Source organism: Mycteria americana, chromosome 11 (genome assembly GCF_035582795.1).
Source record: "Mycteria americana isolate JAX WOST 10 ecotype Jacksonville Zoo and Gardens chromosome 11, USCA_MyAme_1.0, whole genome shotgun sequence".
Taxonomy (NCBI): domain Eukaryota; kingdom Metazoa; phylum Chordata; class Aves; order Ciconiiformes; family Ciconiidae; genus Mycteria; species Mycteria americana.
This window is the reverse complement of record NC_134375.1, coordinates 5941519-5959641: the sequence shown is the minus strand read 5'-3', so window position 1 is coordinate 5959641 and position 18123 is coordinate 5941519. Positions and strand designations below refer to the sequence as shown.

Here is an 18123-nt window from a genome sequence, read left to right as displayed (position 1 = left end):
GGTTCCACCTGCCTTTCAGTGCTTGCTGTTCTTTGCCTGGACTTTTTTTTCTTTTCCATCAGTCCATCGCTGTACTGAAAGCTCTTAGCAGATTTATGCACTTGTTATCGAGGACCCGGTCGCCGTGGGAAGCCCACGCTCTGTGGCAGGGCCCTGGCAAGGGGGCTCTGCCCGTGCCCAAGGCAGGGGAAAGGCCGGAGGCCGTGGGATGGGGGGGAGCGCAGCGCTCCCGTGGGGCAGCCCCACGGAGGAGAACCCCAGCCCTGCGCACCCCCACCGCCTCTCCCCGCCGATGACAAGTGCATAGCCTGAGGGTGCCTCCTCCGGGCCCCCGGCCCCCGCCGCTCCTCGCGCTGTAAATACTTGTACAGTGTGTAAATCGCACGCGGGACCGAGACCCCCGCCGGGGCCCGTCTTGCCGCCCGAGCGCATCCGCCACCTCGCCTCCGCGCCCGCCGGGACGGGGCGCGTGTAGCCCACCCCGCGGGGCCGGGCCCCCAGCCCGAATTGCGGCAGTCTGCTGGCCGGGGCGGGGGGACGGAGCATGCAACGACGAAGGGCCGAGCGCGGCCGGGCGCCGTTTCCAGCGGTAAGTGCGATGCCGGGTGCGCTCCCTCTGAACATTGTGACGGTGTGCGTGTCTGCTGTGCTCTGTGCCACCCGTAGTGACCCCGTACCGTGCCGTACCGTGCCGTACCGTGCCGTACCGCCCCCGCCGCTGTGTCGTGACTCCCTCCCAGAAGCTGCCCCCTCACCAGGTGTTTCTGTGGGAACAGAATAAAAAGGACTTGACACAAACCACGGACTGGCCCCGCTTCCTGCCTGCGGCGAGAGGGGCGGGGGGGCCCGGGCCCCCGGCACGGTGGGGGCGGCCGGGCTGGGAGCCCTGTGGGCCTGGCTGGCACCAAAGCTCCCGCGGGCTCCGCGGCCCGCACCCGGGGCTGCTGGGCTGGGGGGTCCCTCTGGGCCCCAAGGGCCCGATTCCGCCCCCCCCGGCCGGGCTGCTGGGCTGGGGGGTCCCTGTGGGCCCCAAGGGCCCGATCCCCCCGGCCTGCACACGGAGCCCCTGTGCCGCAGCCACCTGCCGGGGAAGCCACTGCGGGGCGGCCCAGAGGCTGCGGGGCCGCGCCCTAGCCCCCGGGTACGGCCTCGGACGGGGGCCCGCGGGTGAACCGGTGTCTCCGAGCTGGAGCGGCCGCCGGGGGAGAGCGGGGCGGGGCCGGGGAAAGGCGCCGGCCCCGGCCCCGAGGCCTCCGCCCGTGGCGCCGCCCGCGCCCACCGGGGGGCGCCGCAGCGCGGGCGGCTGCCCGAGCGCAGCAGCCAATGGAAGGCGCCGCACGCCGCCGGCCCCGCCCCATCCCGGAAGTGCTGCCGCTGGCCCCGCCCCGCCTCGCCGTCGCGACATGGAGCCGCCGGTGAGGGGCTGCGGGGGGGGGGGTGGGGGTGGTGACGTCACTGCCCCGGGAGCCCGCCCGCCCTGCCCCGCGCCCCCTCATTGCCGCCCCGGGAGCCCCGTCCCGGGCACTGCCCCCTCCTCGCCCCGCCCGGTGAGCCCCGGCACCCGCCTGCCGCCGGAGCTCCGGTAACTGCCCCGGCTCCGCACCCCCGGGGCTGCCCCCCGTGTCCCAGTAACTGCCCCCGGCACCCTCCTGATCCCCCCGTGTACCCCCGTAACTGCCCCCCGGTACTCTCGTACCCACCGGTACCCCAGTAGCTGCCCCGGCTCCGCACCCCCGGGGCTGCCCCCAGTCCCCCCGTAACTGCCCCGGCACCCTCCCGCCCCGCCGTACCCCGGTAACTGCCCCGGCTCCGCACCCCCGGCACCCTCCCGCCCCCCCGTACCCCAGTAACTGCCCCGGCTCTGCAGCCCCAGGCACTGCCCCGGTACCCCAGTAACTGCCCCGGTACCCTCCTGATCCCCCCTAGGCACCCCAGTAAGTGCCCCCTGGCACCCCCCTACCCACTGCTACCCCAGCCACTGCCCCAGCTCTGCACCCCAGTCCTGCCCCGGCACTGCAGTGACTGTCCCGGGCCCTGCACCCCGCCTACACCCCGGTAGCTGCCCTGGCTGCGCACCCCCGGGCAGTGCCCCCCAGTAAAACTGCCCCGGCTCCGCACCCCTGGTACTCCAGTAGCTGCCCCCGGTACCCTCCTAATCCCCCCCACGTACCTGGTGCCCCAGTAACTGCCCCCGTGCCCCGCCGCTCCCCGGTTATTGCCCCCCTGCGCCCCAGCGCGGCCCTGCACCCCCAGCCAGCCCGGCGGGTCCCGCAGGCGCCGCCGAGCACGGAGGAGATGGCGGAGCTGTACCGGGAGCTGAGCCGGCACCCGGGGCTCGGCGCTGCCTGCCTCGGCCCCGACGTCACCACCCAGTACGGGGGCAAGTACTGCAGCCTCTACACCGGTACGGGGATGGGGTGGGCCCCGGGGCTGTCGGGGGGTCTCCGCCTGCCCGGCGGGGACACGGCGGGTGTCCTCACCGTGCTCCTCGCAGAGTGGTCGCAGCGGGACCTGGCGCGGGCCGAGAACGTCAAGTTCTGCCGCCAGTACCTGATCTTCCACGACGGGGCCTCCGTCGTCTACTCGGGGCCCGCTGGCACCTGCTCTGAGATCAAGGATGAGTGAGTCCCGTCCCGTCCCATCCCGTCCCATCCCATCCCGTCCCGTCCCCCGTGCCAGTGTCCCCTCGGGGTGCCGATGGTGGGGGGTGACAGGCGCCCACCCGCCCGCAGGCTGCTGAGCCGGGAGTCCCCCAGCGGGGCACTGAAGGCCGTCCTGCGCAAGGTCCCGGGCAAGGAGAAGGAGAAGCAGTTCCTGGAGGTGAGGAGGGGGCCGGGGGGGGGCCGGATCCACGCTGGGGCTCAGGGCCGGGTCCACGCTGCGGCTCGGGGCCGCCCCGGCATCTCTGCCCCCAGGTCTGGGATCAGAACCGCAAGGTGAAGAGCATCGACCTGACGGCGCTGGACAAGCACGGCAGCGTCTACGACGACGGTGAGGGGCCGGGGGACGCCAGGGGACGTGGGGTCCTGGGGGGACCTGGGGTCCTGGGGAGGGGGTGGCTGGTGTCTGACCCGCCCCTCAGACCAGTTTGGCTGCCTGGCCTGGTCGCACTCGGAGACCCACCTGCTCTATGTGGCGGAGAAGAAGCGTCCCAAGGCCGAGTCCTTCTTCCAGAGCAAGGCCCCCGAGCTGGGCGCCTCCGACGAGGACGCGGGGTGCCCCAAGAAGGATGACACGCCCCTCAAGGTGGGGTCCCCCCGCCCCAGGCCGGGGGGGGCCGGTGGGGCGGCCGTGGGGCTGACAGGGCTGTGCCGCAGGGCGAGCAGTTCGTGTACCGCGAGGACTGGGGGGAGGCGCTGAGCACCCGCAGCGTGCCCGTCCTCTGCGTCCTGGACGTCGAGGGCAGCAGCGTCTCCGTGCTGGAGGGCGTCCCGGAGCACCTCTCTCCCGGCCAGGTCAGGACGGGGCGCCCTGGGGAACCGGAGCAGGGCGGTTTCGGGGGGCAGCGGCAGGCTGAACCGCTCGCCCCCCCACCCCCTCCCCGCAGGCTTTCTGGTCCCCCGGTGACACTGGCGTGGTGTTCGTGGGCTGGTGGCACGAGCCCTTCCGCCTGGGGCTGCGGCACTGCACCAACCGCCGGTGAGTCCCCGTGGGGCACCCCGCCCCACAGCCAGGCCCCCGCGGCCCTGCGGTAACGCCCGTCTCTGCCGGCAGGTCGGCACTCTTCTACGTGGACCTGACGGGCGGGAGATGCGGTGAGCGGCACGCGCCCCAGCCTCGCCGGCGCCCCGGCTGCCTGCAGCCCCTCACCATCCCCTCGTGCCCGTACAGAGCTGCTCTCTGAGGACACCAGGGCCGTGTGGTCCCCGCGGCTCAGCCCCGACCGCTGCCGCATCGTCTACCTGGAGAACGATGCCCTGGGCCCCCACCAGCAGTGCAGCCGCCTCCGCATGGTGAGCGGCACCGCGGGGGGCACCGGGAAGATGGCGGGGCACCCGTGCCGGGGCGGGGGCTGGCAGGAGGGCAGTGGTGCCCCCTTCCCTGGGCTGCCATGGGGACGGGCGGGCTGAGACCCTGCGAAACTCGCCCCGTGCCGTGTCTCCTGCAGTACGACTGGTACACCAAGCACACCAGCACGGTGCTGGAGGCCGTGCCGCGGCAGGCGTGGGGTGAGTACAGCCCTGGGGGCGGCGAGAGGGGCTCGGGGGGGTGCTGAGCACTGCCGCTCTCCTTACAGGTGCCTTTCCGGGCATCTACTGCGGCGCTCTGCCGGGGCTGTGCTGGGCGGCCGACAGCCGCAGGCTCGTGCTGGATACGGCCCAGCGCAGCCAGCAGGTGAGGGCTGCTGTGCCGGGACGGCAGGGGGGACGTGGTAGGGCCGGGCCGGGTCAGGGCTCCGCTGGACTCTGCCCTCGTCCCCCTAGGACGTGTTCGTGGTGGACACGGCGACGGGCGCCACGACCTCGCTGACGGCCGGTGAGTGCCAGGCCGGCGGGGCCGTGCCGGTGCCAGGGCTGGGGAGGGGCTCACGCCTGCGGGTCTGACCCCCCCTTCCTCCCCAGATGCTCCCCAGGGAAGCTGGTCCGTCCTCACCATCGACCGGGACATCTTGGTGGCCAGGTTCTCCACCCCTAGCTGCCCCCCCACGCTGGTAAGGTGACGCCCCCCTCCTCAGCGCCCACCAGCCCCTCGGCGCGGGCACCGACGCTTCTCCCTGCGCAGAAAGTGGCCGTCCTGCCCGTCGCCGGCTGGGAGGCGCAGGCGCGGTGGGTCTGCCTGCAGGACGCACCCCCCGTGCCCGGCATCAGCTGGGGCATCCGCACCCTGCAGCCCCCGCCAGAGCAGGAGCACCCCCAGTACGGTGAGTGCCCGCGGGGCCGGGCTGGGCTCCACCGCCCTCGCTGAGCCCTGACACCCCCCCCCCCCGCCTCGGCAGGGGGCCTGGACTTCGACGCCATCCTGCTGCGCCCGAGCGAGGGCCCTGCTGCCCAGAAGCCCCCCCTGGTCGTGATGCCCCATGGTAAGAGCTTGCCCCCCACCGCCGTGCCCCCGCCCCGGCCGGGCAGCGTCACCCCCCTTTGCCTTTGCCGTTCGCAGGGGGTCCCCACTCCGTCTTCACGGCCGGATGGATGCTGTACCCGGCAGCGCTCTGCCGCGTGGGCTTTGCCGTGCTGCTGGGTGAGCGATGCCCGCGGGCCGGGGCTGCCGGGTGGGCGGCACGGTGCCTGCAGTGGGGCCAGGGCCGGGGCAGGAAGGGCTCTGATGCCTCCCCCCCACCCCCCAGTGAATTACCGCGGCTCGCTGGGCTTCGGCCAGGACGGCGTGGCCTCCCTGCCAGGCAACGTGGGCACGCAGGATGTGCGCGACGTGCAGGTATGGCCCCGGCACGTGCAGTCCCGGGGCACCCGGTACTCCCGCGGGTACCCCCAAGGAGGGAAAGCGGGGGCAGCTGCCTCAGCGGGTGTCCCCCGTGGTGGCAGCTCTGTGTGGAGCGGGTGCTGCAGGAGGAGTCGCTGGACGCCAGCCGGGTGGCACTGGTGGGTGGCTCGCACGGGGGCTTCCTGGCGTGCCACCTCCTCGGCCAGTTCCCCGACACCTACCACGCCTGCGTGGTCCGCAACCCCGTGGTGAACATCGCCTCCATGGTGGCTGCCACTGACATCCCTGACTGGTGAGTCCCGCCGCCCCAGCCCCCTCCGCCCTGGCCCTGCACGCGCCCCCGTCCCTCTCGCCCGCAGGTGCCTGACGGAGACGGGGCTGCCCTACGCGCCCGACACGCTGCCGGACCCGGCCCAGTGGACGGAGATGCTGCACAAGTCACCTATGCGCTACGTCGACCGGGTACGTCCCCGTCCCCGTCCCCGTCCCCGTCCCCGCCAGCAGTGCCAGCGCTGAGGCTGTGCCCTCCTGCAGGTCCGCGCGCCCGTGCTGCTGATGCTGGGGGAGGACGACCGGCGCGTGCCCCCCAAGCAGGGGCTGGAGTATTACCGTGCCCTCAAGGCCCGGGGGATCCCCACGCGGTGAGCGAGGTGCTGGGTGCCCGGGTGGGGGGGTGTGGGCACGGCGCTCACCCCCCTCTCCCCCCCCCCCCCCAGGCTGCTCTGGTACCCGGGGAACGACCATGCGCTGGCTGGCGTCGAGGCCGAAGCCGACGGCTTCATGAACATGGCGCTGTGGCTGCTCCAGCACCTGCGGTGCTAACGACCCCCTGCCGCTGCCAGCCCCCAATAAACGATGTAGCTCAGCACCCCTGGCGTCTTCAACGGTGGTGCCGGCACCAGCGTCGCCTCTGCTCCCCGTGCCCCGGGGGCTCGTGGCCACCGGTTCCTTCTCCCGCGCAGGTCGGCGTTTGCGCTGCCGGGGATGCGGTGTGGCACGGCAGAGGGCGAACGGGCTCGGCGGGCGGCGCGGCGGGCGGCGCGGGGCAGCTGGAGGGCTGGCGCCGGCCAGGCCCCTCGCGCCGGGCTGCTCGCGCATGCCCTGGCAGCCTGCCCGCTGCCGAGCGGCAGGCGCCGGCGGCCCAGCGCGGCGGAGCAAGGCCCCATGGCCTCGGGGACCGAGCGGGGAGCGCAGGTGGGCGAGGGGGCCCGAGGGGGCCGCGTGGGTGGGCACAGCCCCGTTTTGGCGGCGTGGGCACGGGCAGAGGGCTGAGCTCGCCCCCCGCCAGCGTGCCTCCGCCTCCTCCGCCCAGGCGGCCGGCGGCCCCGCTGCCTGCTACTGGGAGCTGAGCCGGTTCCCTGCCGTCACCCGTGCCGCCCTCGGGGCCACGGCGGGGGGACGGACTTTCCTGCTCTACACCGGTGAGTTGCAGGCTCGGCCGCCCCGGCGCTTTCGGCCCACGGGGCCGGTGCGAGGGGTCGCTGACGGCCCCCTCCCGCAGAGTGCAGCCGGCCCGACCTGCCCCGCCGCCGGCTCCTGCGCTTCAGCCGCCACTACAGCCTGCGGCACACGGGCAGTGGCGGCCTCGCTGTCAGCCGAGCAGCGCTCAGCGCCGAGATCCACAACCAGTACGGCACGGATGAGCTGCGGGATGGGGTGGCGTGGCCGGTGCCGTGACCTGGCCGGTGCCCACGGCACGGCCAGTGCCTGCAGCGTGCCCCTCACCGCAGCCTCCCGCCCTCAGGCTCCTCAGCCAGGACTCGCCCACGGGGCAGTACCGTGCCGTGCTCAGCCGCTGCCCACAGGGCCACGAGCTGCTGGAGGTAACGCGGGCTGTCGCGGCAGCCTCGGGGCTCACCGGGGTGGCTGGAGCGCCGGCACGGGGCGGTGGGCGCCGCGGCCACGGTGTGCCGGTGCTGACCCCCGTCTCCCCAGGTGTGGGGCAGCGGTGGGCGCAGCCACAGCGTGGACCTCACGGCGCTGGGGAAGCACGGGGAGGTCTACACGGAGGGTAGGGCCCTTCCCCGCACCCCCTGCCCGCAGCTCGGGCAAGGGCGGCACGGCTGGTGGCCCTGGTGCCTGGCCAGTGCCCAGCTGTGCCTGCGCCAGGCTACGCTTTGGCACCCTCTTGCTGTGCCAGGGCCCTTCGCCTGCCTGGCCTGGTCCCGCTCGGAGAAGCGGCTGCTCTACGTGGCCGAGAAGAGCCGCCCCAAACCACGGCCCCCCTGCCCCTGGGATGTGCTGGGAGCAGCCAGGCCGGCAGAGGAGGATGAGGATGAAGAGGTGGGTGCCATGTGCCCCATGAGCGTGCCGTGCACCCCATGAGCGTGCTGTGCACCCTGTGAGCGCGGCACGTGCCCCATGAGCATGCCGTGCCCCCCGTAAGCATGCTATGTGCCCCATGAGCACGCCGTGCACCTTGTGAGTGTGCCGTGCGCACTGTGAGCATGCCACGTGCCCCATGAGCCCGCCGTGCACCCCGTGAGCATGCCATACACCCCACGAGCAGGCCGTAGCACGAAGCCCCACGTCTGGGGCCGTGGGGCTGACGAGGCTGTGCCGCAGGGCGAGCGGTTCGTGTACCACGAGGACTGGGGGGAGGCGCTGGGCACCCGCAGCGTGCCCGTCCTCTGCGCCCTGGACCTGGAGAGCAGCAGCCTCTCGGTGCTGGAGGGGGTCCCGGAGCACCTCTCCCCCGGCCAGGTCAGGACGGGGTGCAGGGAGAGCCCTGGGGGGGCCGGCCGGGGTCTGTGGGACGAGCCCGGCTGTTGCACAGGCCCTGTGGTCCCCGGATGACCGCGGCGTGGTGTTCGTGGGCTGGTGGCACGAGCCCTTCCGCCTGGGGCTGAGCGCCTGCTCCAACAGGAGGTGGGTCCCCCCGGCACCCAGCGCCCTGCCAGGATGCCCACCCTGTGCCGGCACGGCAGGGGCTCGGCACGGCCGCGGGGCTCCAGCCTGACCCACGCCTCTTCCCCAGGTCGGGGATTTTCCACCTGGACCTGGCCGGTGGGCGCTGCGGTGAGCACCGGGGACACGGGGGGGGTGCCCTGGGTCCCGGGGTTCCGGGGTGCTGAGCCCCTGCCGCCCACAGAGCTGCTGTCAGCTGAGTGCGGTGCCGCCTGCTCCCCCCGGCTGAGCCCCGACGGCCGGCGCCTGCTCTACCTGCAGGGGGGCCTGGGGGGACCCCACCGGCAGTGCCTGCAGCTGCGCGTGGTGAGCAGGGCCCTGCGGGCACCGGGCACGGCTGTGCCACCCTGTGCTGCTGGCGCAGGACCCGGCCCAGGATGCCACAGCCTCTCACCGTGCCCGGCTGGGACGGGGGGGTGGGCTCGTCCCTCAATCTCCCTGCCTCAGTTTCCCTGGTGGGGGCTTGTCCCCGACCACCGGCTCTCCCCAGCTCACCTGGCAAACGAGGCGGTCGGTGACGGTGCTCGATGTGGTGCAGGAGCCCACCGAGGGTGAGCACGGCACAGCGGGCAGGGCTGGGCGCCGCCGCGGGGCTGGGACCCCCGCCGCGCTGGGTGCCCCCGGTCTCGTCTCACCAGCGCCCTGCCCCGTTCGCAGCCTTTGCCGGGCTCTACGCCGAAACGCTGCCGCTGCGGTGCTGGGCGGCTGACAGCCGGCGAGCCGTGCTGGGCACCCCGCAGCGGAGCCGCACGGTGAGCCCTGGGGATGGGGCGGGGGGACGGGGACACGGCCCCCGCGCCCCGCGGTGACACGGCCGTCTGTGCTCTGCCCCCTCCCAGGACCTGCTGCTCGTGGACACGGAGGCGGCCACCGTCGCCAACCTGACGGCAGGTTTGTGGCGCCGGGCCGCCCGCGGTGCCCCGGCGAGCATCGGTAAGCGCTGGCACGCTCTCCGTCCCCAGGGTTGCCCGAAGGGTGCTGGGAGCTGCTCACCCTCCAGTGGGACCTGCTGGTGGCCACCTGCTCGGCCCCGCACCGCCCTCCCAGCCTGGTGAGCGGAGCCCCGGCACCGCGCGGCACCGCGCGATACGGCACGGCAGCGTGCAGCCAGGCACGGCATGGCGTGGCACGGCATAAGCAGGCACAGCACGGCATGGTTTTGGCATTGACCCTGGCTGGAGGCCAGGTGCCACCGAAGCCGCTCTGTCGCTGCCCTCCTCAGCTGGCCGGGAGGGAAAATATAACGAAAGGCTCGTGGTCGAGATGAGGGCAGGGAGAGATCGCTCGGCAGTTACCGCCGCGGGCAAAACATATTCGACTTGGGGAAAAATTAATTTATTACCAATCAAATTGGAGTAGGATAATGAGAAATAAAAACCAAATCTTAAAACAGCTTCCCCCCGCCCCTCCCTTCTTCCCGGGCTCAACCCCACTCCCGATTTCTCTCCCTCCTCCCCCCACGGCGCAGGGGAACGGGGGCTGCGGTCAGTCCATCGCACCTCGTCTCTGCCGCTCCTTCCTCCGCAGGGGAGGACTCCTCACGCTCCTCCCTGCTCCAGCCTGGGGTCCCTCCCACGGGAGACAGTCCTCCACGAACTGCTCCAACGGGGGGCCTTCCCACGGCCGCGGTTCTTCACGGACTGCTCCAGCGTGGGTCCCTTCCACGGGTGCAGTCCTTCAGGAGCAGACTGCTCCGGCGCGGGGGGGTCACAAGCCCTGCCAGCAAACCTGCTCCAGCCCGGGCTCCTCTCTCCACGGGGCCACAGCTCCTGCCGGGAGCCTGCTCCAGCGCGGGCTTCCCACGGGGTCACAGCCTCCTTCGGGCACCCACCTGCTCCGGCGTGGGGTCCTCCACGGGCTGCAGTGGATATCTGCTGCACCATGGACCTCCACGGGCTGCAGGGGATATCTGCTGCACCACGGACCTCCACGGGCTGCAGGGGATATCTGCTGCACCATGGACCTCCACAGGCTGCCGTGGATATCTGCTGTACCATGGACCTCCACGGGCTGCAGGGGATATCTGCTGCACCATGGACCTCCACGGGCTGCAGTGGATATCTGCTGCACCATGGACCTCCACGGGCTGCAGGGGATATCTGCTGCACCATGGACCTCCACGGGCTGCAGGGGATATCTGCTGCACCACGGACCTCCATGGGCGGCAGTGGATATCTGCTGCACCATGGACCTCCACGGGCAGCAGTGGATATCTGCTCCACCGTGGACCTCCACGGGCTGCAGGGGATATCTGCTGCACCATGGACCTCCACGGGCTGCAGGGGATATCTGCTGCACCATGGACCTCCACGGGCTGCAGGGGATATCTGCTGCACCATGGACCTCCACGGGCTGCAGGGGATATCTGCTGCACCATGGACCTCCACGGGCTGCAGGGGATATCTGCTGCACCACGGACCTCCACGGGCTGCAGGGGATATCTGCTGCACCACGGACCTCCATGGGCTGCCGTGGATATCTGCTCCACCATGGGCCTCCACGGGCGGCAGGGACAGCCTGCCTCACCATGCTCTGCACCGGGGGCTGCAGGGGAATCTCTGCTCCGGCGCCTGGCGCACCTCCTGCCCTCCTCCTTCACTGCCCTGGGTGTCTGCAGGGTTGTTCCTCTCACATATTCTCACTCCTCTCTCCGGCTGCAGTTGTGCAGGTTTTTTCCCCCTTCTTAAATACGTTATCCCAGAGGTGCTACCACCGTCGCTGATGGGCTCGGCCTTGGCCAGCGGCAGGTCCGTCTTGGAGCCGGCTGGCACTGGCTCTATCGGACATGGGGAAGCTTCTAGCAGCTTCTCACAGAAGCCACCCCTGTAGCCCCCCCCCACTACTAAAGCCTTGCCACGCAAACCCAATACGCATGGCAAAGCGTGGTGTGGCACAGCATGGCGTGGCGTGGCACAGCCAGATCCAGCATGGCATTGCGTGGCACAGTGTGGCAAGGCACAGCAGAGCCTGGCGTGGCCAGGCGCGGTGCGGCGTGGCCAGGCGTGGTTCAGCGTGGCATGGCCCAGCGTGCCAGGGCCAGGTACAGCATAGCGTGGCCAAGGACAGCACGGCATGGCACAGAGCGGCATGACCGGGCGCAGCGTGGCACATCCATGCATGGCACGGGATGGCACAGCACAGCACGGCGTGGCGCGGCACAGCACCGGACGGCACCGCAGAGCACCGGAGCACTGGGACCGCGGGCGCATTGGGGCCGATTACACCCCGGCAGGGGCCAGCTGCCCTGGGCAGGGGTGCCCCGGTGCCACCCGCTGCTCGTCCCCAGCTGGCGGCGGTGCTGCCGCCGGCAGGCCGGGAGCTGCCCCTCCGCTGGGTGCCGGTGGAGGATGCCCCGACGGTGCCTGGTGTCACCTGGAAGACCCTGACCATCCGGCCACCCTGCAGCGGGCAGAGCCCCACCACGCACGGTGAGCGCCCGGGGGCCCCCGCAGCACCTGGGTGCCGCCTGGGTGTCGGGGGCCCTTGGGTGCGGGGGGTGGGCAGGGTGCCGGGCGCCCGGGGTGGTGGGTGCTGAGTGGGACCCCTTCCCTGGCACAGGAACCCAGACCTTCGAGGCCCTGCTGCTGAGCCCGCCGGAGAGCGCAGCACCGCACCCCCTCGTCGTGTGCCCCCACGGTGAGTGAGGGGACGGCGGGGACGCCCCGGTGGCCCTGGTCGCACCCTGGGTGACGTCCCCGCCGGCCCCAGGTGGCCCCCACGCCGTCTTTGACGCCCGCTGGCGCCCGAGCATGGCCGCGCTGTGCCGGCTGGGCTTCGCCGTGCTCCTGGGTGAGTGCCGGGGAGCCCAGGGACGTGTCGTCCCCGTGCCCCGCCGGGGACACGGCACCCATGGCCCCCCTCTCCCCAGTGAACTACCGCGGCTCCCTGGGCTTTGGGCAGGCTGGCATCAGCTCCCTGCTCGCCCGCGTGGGTGAGCGGGATGTGGCGGACACCCAGGTGAGGGGTGCTGGGCCGGGGGGGGCCGGGGGGTGCTGCCGGGGGGTGCTGATGGCGGGTGCCGCACGGGTGCAGCTGGCGGTGGAGCAGGCGCTGCGCAGCGAGCCCCTGGACCCGCGCCGCCTGGCTCTGCTGGCTGGCTCCCACGGAGCTTTCATCGCCCTCCACCTCCTTGCCCGTGAGCCCGAGCGCTACCAAGCCTGCGCCCTGCGCAGCCCCGTCTCCAACCTGCCCGCGCTGCTGGGCACCTCCGACATCCCCGACTGGTGAGTGCCGCCCCCCGCCCCGTGCCGTGCCGTGCCGTGCCGCGTCCCCACGGCACCCACCACCACCTCCGTGCCGCAGGCGCTACGTCTCCCTGGGCCTGCCCTACTCCTTCGAGCGGGTGCCCCGTGCCGAGGAGGTGGCTGCCATGCTGCTGCGCTCGCCCATCGCCCAGGCGGCCCGGGTAAGGCGGGGGCGGGATGGGTGCGGGGTGCCGGGCACGGGGTGCCGGGCACCCACTGCCGGCTGTGCCGCAGGTGCGGACGCCGGTGCTGCTGTGCGTGGGCGCCCGGGACCGGCGCGTCAGCCCCACGCAGGCACTGGAGCTGTACCGGGTGCTGCGGGCCAGGGGGGTGCCGGTGCGGTGAGTGGGGTGCAGGGGGACGGGACTGGGCAGGGAGCCCCAGGGCACCGGCTGAGAATCCCCCGCCCCGCAGGCTGCTGTGGTACCCGGCGGGCGGCCACGCGCTGGCCGGCGTGGAGACGGAGGCCGACGTCTTCGGAAACTGCGCCCGCTGGCTCCTCCGGCACCTGGGGCAGCCCCGGCAGGACGGGCCGGGCCGGCACAGCCCCTAGTGCCCGCGGTGTCCCTGCGGCCGTGCCAGCCCCGGGGTGACCGCCGGCCCTGGGGACCACACCAGGACCGGAGGAGGACGGAGCGAGCGTAGCCTGGGGCAGGATGGGACGCGAATTGGGGTTTGGGGCTAAATAAACGTGCAAGAAGACCCTGTGCAGCGCCCAGCCCCGCGGCCACGGCCGAGCCTTTATTGCGTGCTGGCGGCTGTGCCAGGCCGGGGCTGAGCCGGCTCAGCCCATCTTCATCACCTTGTGGATCCAGTCGACGTAGAGGGAGACACGGACGAAGAGGGCGGGCTGGTCGGTGCGGGCACAGACGCGGGAGGGGATGATGACCCCCTCCAGCACCCAGCAGTCGGCGGTGAGGCAGGCCAGCGGCCCCCCATAATCTCCCTGCGGCACCCAGAGAGCGGCGTCACCGCGGTGCCGGCGCCCACGGGCTCCCCGAGGCGGCGGTCCCCGGCCCGGCTCACCTCGCAGGCCCCCACGCCGGCACGCAGCGGGGCGGTGCACAGCTCGCCCTCCTTCAGGCGCCCGCGCAGCGCCGCGTCGCACTCGCCGTGGGCCAGCACAGGCAGCCGTGCCACGTTCAGCACGCTGCTGTCCGCCGTGCCTGCGGGCAGCGAGCACGCGGGGCAGCGGGCAGGGGATGCACGGAGAGGGGATGCCGCGGCAGGGGGTGCCACGGGTGGGTGGATGCCACGGGTGGGGGCACGCAGCATGCAAGGTGACGCCTTTGCAGGGGGAGTGCCCTCACAGGGGGTACTGCGGGCAGGGGATGCCGTGGGCAGGGGATGCTGTTGCTGGGGAATGGCATGGGCAGGGGGATGCCATGGAAGGGGGATGCTGTGAGCAGGGAAATGCCAGGGACCCGGGGATGCTGCGGGCAGGGGGATGCCATGGACATGGGGATGCTGTGGGGCAGGGGATGCTGCGGGCAGGGGGATGCTGTGGGGCAGGGGATGCTGTGGGCAGGGGGATGCCATGGACATGGGGATGCTGTGGGCAGGGGGATGCTGCGGGCAGGGGGATGCTGTGGGGCAGGGGATGCTGTGGGCAGGGGGATGCCATGGACATGGGGATGCTGCGGGCAGGGGGATGCCAGTCATTGCAGGAGAACGGCATGGGCAGGGGATGCCATCGCAGGGGACGACACCCTGGCGGGGGCTGCCTGCGGCGGGTACCTTTGGTTTCCCCCCAGCCGGCGATCTCGCAGACGGTGCCCGCGGGCACAACGTAGCGCTCGGGCGGCAGGCAGATCAGGGCCACGCGCCTGTTCAGAGCGGCCGGCCTGCGGCGAGAGGGGGGGGGCGGGACGTGGTGCCAGCCCGGCCAGCAGCGGGGTACGGTGGGGGCCGGGGCACGGCCGCTCACCTCACCAGCTTCAGCATCACCAGCTGGGACTCGGAGGGGCCGCAGACGATCCGCGCAATGGGGACGGTCTGCTGGTCGGGGTCCCCGGGGCCAGGGTTCTTGAAAAGCGTCCCCAGCTGCACCTTGTAGCCCGCCAGGTCGGCGTCGCTGCGGGACGGGGATGTGAGGGTGCGGGGGGCCCCTGGCACTCCGCGCCCCAGCCCCGGCCTTACCAGGAGGAGAAGCACTGGCGTGTGCTGATCACCCACTGCTCCTTCACCAGGGACCCCCCGCAGAAGTGCACGCCGGCCCTGCAGGGACAGGGGGGTGAGCTCCCGGGGCGGACGCTGGCCGTGGGGCGGTGCAGGCGGGGCGCCCGCTCACCGGTTGCGGATGCTGACGGTCCAGGGCGAGTTGCCAGGCTGGCCGCCGACGATGCGCCCTTTCTGCTGCAGCCTCTCATCCCGCCGGCCGCACCGCTCGAATGCCACCATGTCTGCGCGCAGGGCGGGGGTCAGCCGGGGCCGTGCCACCGGCACTCGCCCCACGGCACCCACCCGGCACCCGCAGGCCCCCACCTGCGTTCTCCAGGACGGAGGGCACCATGCTGCCGGCTGCGGAGAGAAAGCAGAGAGTGGCATCGGGGTGGGACCATCGGGGTGGGGGCACTGGGGACAAAAACCACCCCAGGGCGTTGCCGGGGGCCCCCCTAGCTCTGCAGGGGGGCGGGTAGGGGCTCACAGCAGGGCTTGATGGCGCAGTAGTCGAAGGGGGTGCGGGGGTCCATGGTGTAGCACCAGGGGCCATGGCTGTCGTTATCGGGGTTGCGGCAGTAGTTCTCCTCCAGGTGTGCCTCAGGGTGGGTGACGGGTGAGATCCTGCCGGGAGGAAGTCACCGTCACCATCACCGTCACCATCCTTAGATCTCCATCTCCGTCCTCAACCCCGTCTCCATCCCCATCCTCATCCCTGTCCCCACACGTCACCCCCCAGCACGCTCCCTCGCACACTCACTGGGGCACGTGGGGCGCCTGGGCCGCCCAGGGCTGGCAGGTGATGCCCTTGCGCGTCTTGCTGACGTGGCCGCGGTAGCGCTCGCCGTGGCCGTGGTAGCAGTCTGGGGACAGGCAGGGAGGGCTGGAACCCCCGGCAGGCACCCGGGGGGCGGGTGCCCGGGGGCGGCTCACCTTGGGTGCTCAGCTCGTCAGGGCAGCGGCGGATGTGGAAGCAGAAGGCGATGCGGATGGTGGGGCGGGCGGTGAAGCACCACGGTGCCTCCGAGCCATCGGGGTTGCGGCAGTAGTTCTCCTGCAGGTCCCTGGTGGAGGGGCCGCATGGGTGCCCCCCACCCCACCCCGCACCCACGGGGCGCTGCCCACTGCCACCCTCCCCAGGCGCATCCCCCCCACCCCCTTACTTGCATGGGTACTTCTCGGGCACGAAGTGGTGCTGGTGGGGCGTTTGGGTGTCCCAACGCTGGCAGGGGATCCCCGATACGGTGACGTTCACTCGGCCCCGGTAGCCTTCGCCCTTGCCCCTGAAGCAGCTGGTGGTGACGTTGAGGGGCCGTGGGCGTTTCTCTGCTTGCGTGGCCGGAGAGGGGCAGAGCGACAGGGTTAGGCTGGCACCCGGGACCCCCGGCCCCAGCCGCGCGGCAACGCCAGCGGGGACTTACTGCAGAGGCGGATGCGGCAGTACTCGCGCTCCCGCCCGGGGTCGGTGGTGTAGCACCAGGGCCGCTCGGAGCTGTCGGGGTTGCGGCAGTAGTTGTCGTCCAGCCCCTTGTCGGGGTACCTGCGGCCGGAGACGGGGAGCAGCAGTTGAGGGTGGCACCAGCGGCCCGGCACCTGGCGTGGCCGGGGCGGCTGCGCGCTGCCTGGGGATGGGGGCCGGGGGCCGGTACTTGTCAGGGTGGTAGGGGTGCTTGTGTGGGTGCTGCAGGTCCCAGCGCTGGCACTCCGTTCCCGACTCGGTGCGGTCCACAGCGCCGCGGTACTCCTCCCCATTGCAGGTCATGCAGATGGCTGCCGACAGCCGGGGGGCTCAGTGGGGGGGGTGGGGACACGGCACGGGGCACCCCCGGGCTGTGGCACTCACCGTCCTCACACTTCTTGATGCCGCAGCTCTGGTGCCGGATGTTGGGGTCGATGGTGTAACACCACGGGCCCCGCTTGTCCCGATCGGGGTTTCGGCAGTAATTCTCCTCCAGCCCGTTGCGGGGGGACGGCAGGAATCTGTGGGAGCGGGGCGGGTAGGAGCGCTGCTGGGAGCCTCTCGCCCCGGGGCCAGCACAGCCACAACGTCTGTGCCACCCCCAGTCGGTTGCCGTTGCCCCCGCACTGTCCCCATGGCCCCCGTGCCGTCCCCATTGCCCTCACATTGTCCCCGTTGCCCCCACGCTGTCCCCGTTGCCCCCACGCTGTCCCCAGCCGTTCCCCGCCGTCCTGCGCTGCCCGGGGCCACGGATGGGTGCCAGGGGCAGCTGGGGACACGGGGGCACCTGTGGTCGTGCGGTGTTGTGGCTTGCCAGTGCTGGCAGCGCAGACCCTTCTCTGTCGTGGCCCGCGTGCCACGGTAGCTGGTGCCGTCAGCCACAATGCAGTCCCGCAGGTAGTCTGGGCAGAGCCGGGGGCCGCGTCAGAGCCCCGGGGCCGAGCCGGGCCGGGGCGCGCGGGCAGCGGGGAGCCCCGCACCGGGTGGCCCGTGCCCGGTCTGTGGCGTCCCCGTGCCCGCCCATGGCACCAGCCCACCTTTCTTCTGGTACAGGTCGTAGTGGATGTTTTTCTGCAGCTGGACGCGGGGTGAGTGCTGGGTCCAGGGCAGCAGCTGGCACAGCTGGCTCTGCCGGTCGTGGTGGAAAGCCCTGGGAGGCACAGCGGGAGCCTGGCACGGCACCCTGCGGGGCGTGGGCCCGTGCGGGCCTGGGGGGCACACACACGGGCACCCAGCACCCAAGCGCACGGAGTGACCCCGGTGTCGTGGCCCCCTGCACTCCCACCCGCCCCGTGGTGCTGCCGCATCCTGCTCACCGGCAAGCCAGGCTGGCGGTACAGCGCTGGGCACACTGCTCTGCGGGGCCCCGCTCCGGCAGCGGCAGCGGTGGGTCCGCGGGCACTGCCAGCAGCTCGGTGGCTCGCAGGCGCTGGTAGTCGTTGAGGGGTGAGCGGTGGCCTGGGGAATGTGGCAGGAGCTCAGCGTGCCCGTGGGGGCACAGGGGGGACACCCGGGCCCCACGGAGCGTGGGATCCCTGCCCCACGGAGCAAGGGGGGTGCTGCCCCACGGAGCGTGGGATCCTTGCCCCACGGAGCACAGGACCCTTGCCCCACGGAGCAGGGTGCTCAGCACCCGCTGCAGCCCCCTAGTTCCTGCTACCCCCCTCTGCCGCGGGCCAGGGCAGTGGCCGGCAGGCTCCCGGCCTGGCCCCGGGGCCCGCCTGGGTCCCGCGGTGCCCCACGCCCTCCAGCCCCGCGGCAGCCCCACGGTGGCCCAGCCCGGGGCCCTACCTGAGCCGAGGGCCGCGGCCAGGGCGAGCAGGACACCCAGCACGGGCTGCATAGCGGCGGCCCCGCGTCCCCGGGCTGCCGGAGCGCGGGGCCGGCCCCAGGCAAATATTTGCCCGCGGGCCCGGGGCCAGGCGGGGCCGGGGTCACCCCGCGGCGCGGCCGCACGTGGGGCGCGGGGCGGGG

The 18123-nt window shown here is 72.6% G+C and overlaps 3 protein-coding genes across 8 annotated transcripts; 2 read left to right on the top strand and 1 right to left on the bottom strand.

The window, feature by feature from the left end:
- Positions 1-1358: 1358 nt before the first annotated feature.
- Positions 1359-6269, top strand: LOC142415583 (acylamino-acid-releasing enzyme-like). Of its 5 annotated transcripts, none has more exons than XM_075514103.1 (22): positions 1359-1415; positions 2275-2404; positions 2495-2621; positions 2733-2820; positions 2916-2991; positions 3083-3246; positions 3318-3455; positions 3548-3639; positions 3715-3755; positions 3832-3953; positions 4109-4169; positions 4238-4335; positions 4425-4476; positions 4563-4651; positions 4723-4861; positions 4937-5020; positions 5098-5178; positions 5285-5373; positions 5481-5671; positions 5739-5841; positions 5914-6020; positions 6096-6267. In XM_075514103.1, exons 1-22 carry the CDS (start codon positions 1404-1406, stop codon positions 6199-6201), a joined length of 2190 nt encoding a protein of 729 aa, XP_075370218.1. In that variant the 5' UTR covers positions 1359-1403; the 3' UTR covers positions 6202-6267. The 5 variants fall into 5 exon arrangements, with proteins under 5 accessions (XP_075370218.1, XP_075370217.1, XP_075370221.1 ...); XM_075514102.1 differs by having other exon boundaries at positions 1386-1415; positions 2254-2404; positions 6096-6268; XM_075514106.1 differs by lacking the exon at positions 1359-1415 and adding an exon at positions 1435-1547 and having other exon boundaries at positions 6096-6269.
- Positions 6241-13203, top strand: APEH (acylaminoacyl-peptide hydrolase). The gene is made up of 22 exons (XM_075514108.1): positions 6241-6573; positions 6692-6800; positions 6881-7007; positions 7124-7202; positions 7315-7390; positions 7520-7662; positions 7945-8082; positions 8156-8247; positions 8357-8397; positions 8471-8592; positions 8777-8837; positions 8944-9038; positions 9126-9177; positions 9249-9337; positions 11573-11714; positions 11845-11922; positions 11995-12075; positions 12155-12243; positions 12319-12509; positions 12589-12691; positions 12765-12871; positions 12945-13203. The coding sequence occupies exons 1-22, from the start codon at positions 6364-6366 to the stop codon at positions 13081-13083; spliced, it is 2364 nt and encodes a 787-aa protein (XP_075370223.1). The 5' UTR covers positions 6241-6363; the 3' UTR covers positions 13084-13203.
- A 45-nt stretch (positions 13204-13248) lies between these two features.
- On the bottom strand, positions 13249-18114 carry MST1 (macrophage stimulating 1). 2 transcript variants are annotated; one of them, XM_075514573.1, is made up of 18 exons: positions 17941-18114; positions 17466-17607; positions 17187-17299; positions 16937-17051; positions 16534-16670; positions 16340-16460; positions 16112-16230; positions 15854-16019; positions 15624-15754; positions 15451-15553; positions 15178-15314; positions 15015-15050; positions 14821-14932; positions 14670-14747; positions 14458-14604; positions 14268-14374; positions 13557-13696; positions 13249-13476 (listed from the first exon to the last, which is right to left on the bottom strand). In XM_075514573.1, the coding sequence occupies exons 1-18, from the start codon at positions 17990-17992 to the stop codon at positions 13315-13317; spliced, it is 2118 nt and encodes a 705-aa protein (XP_075370688.1). In that variant the 5' UTR covers positions 17993-18114; the 3' UTR covers positions 13249-13314. The 2 variants fall into 2 exon arrangements, with proteins under 2 accessions (XP_075370688.1, XP_075370689.1); XM_075514574.1 differs by having other exon boundaries at positions 15854-16016.
- Positions 18115-18123: the final 9 nt, after the last annotated feature.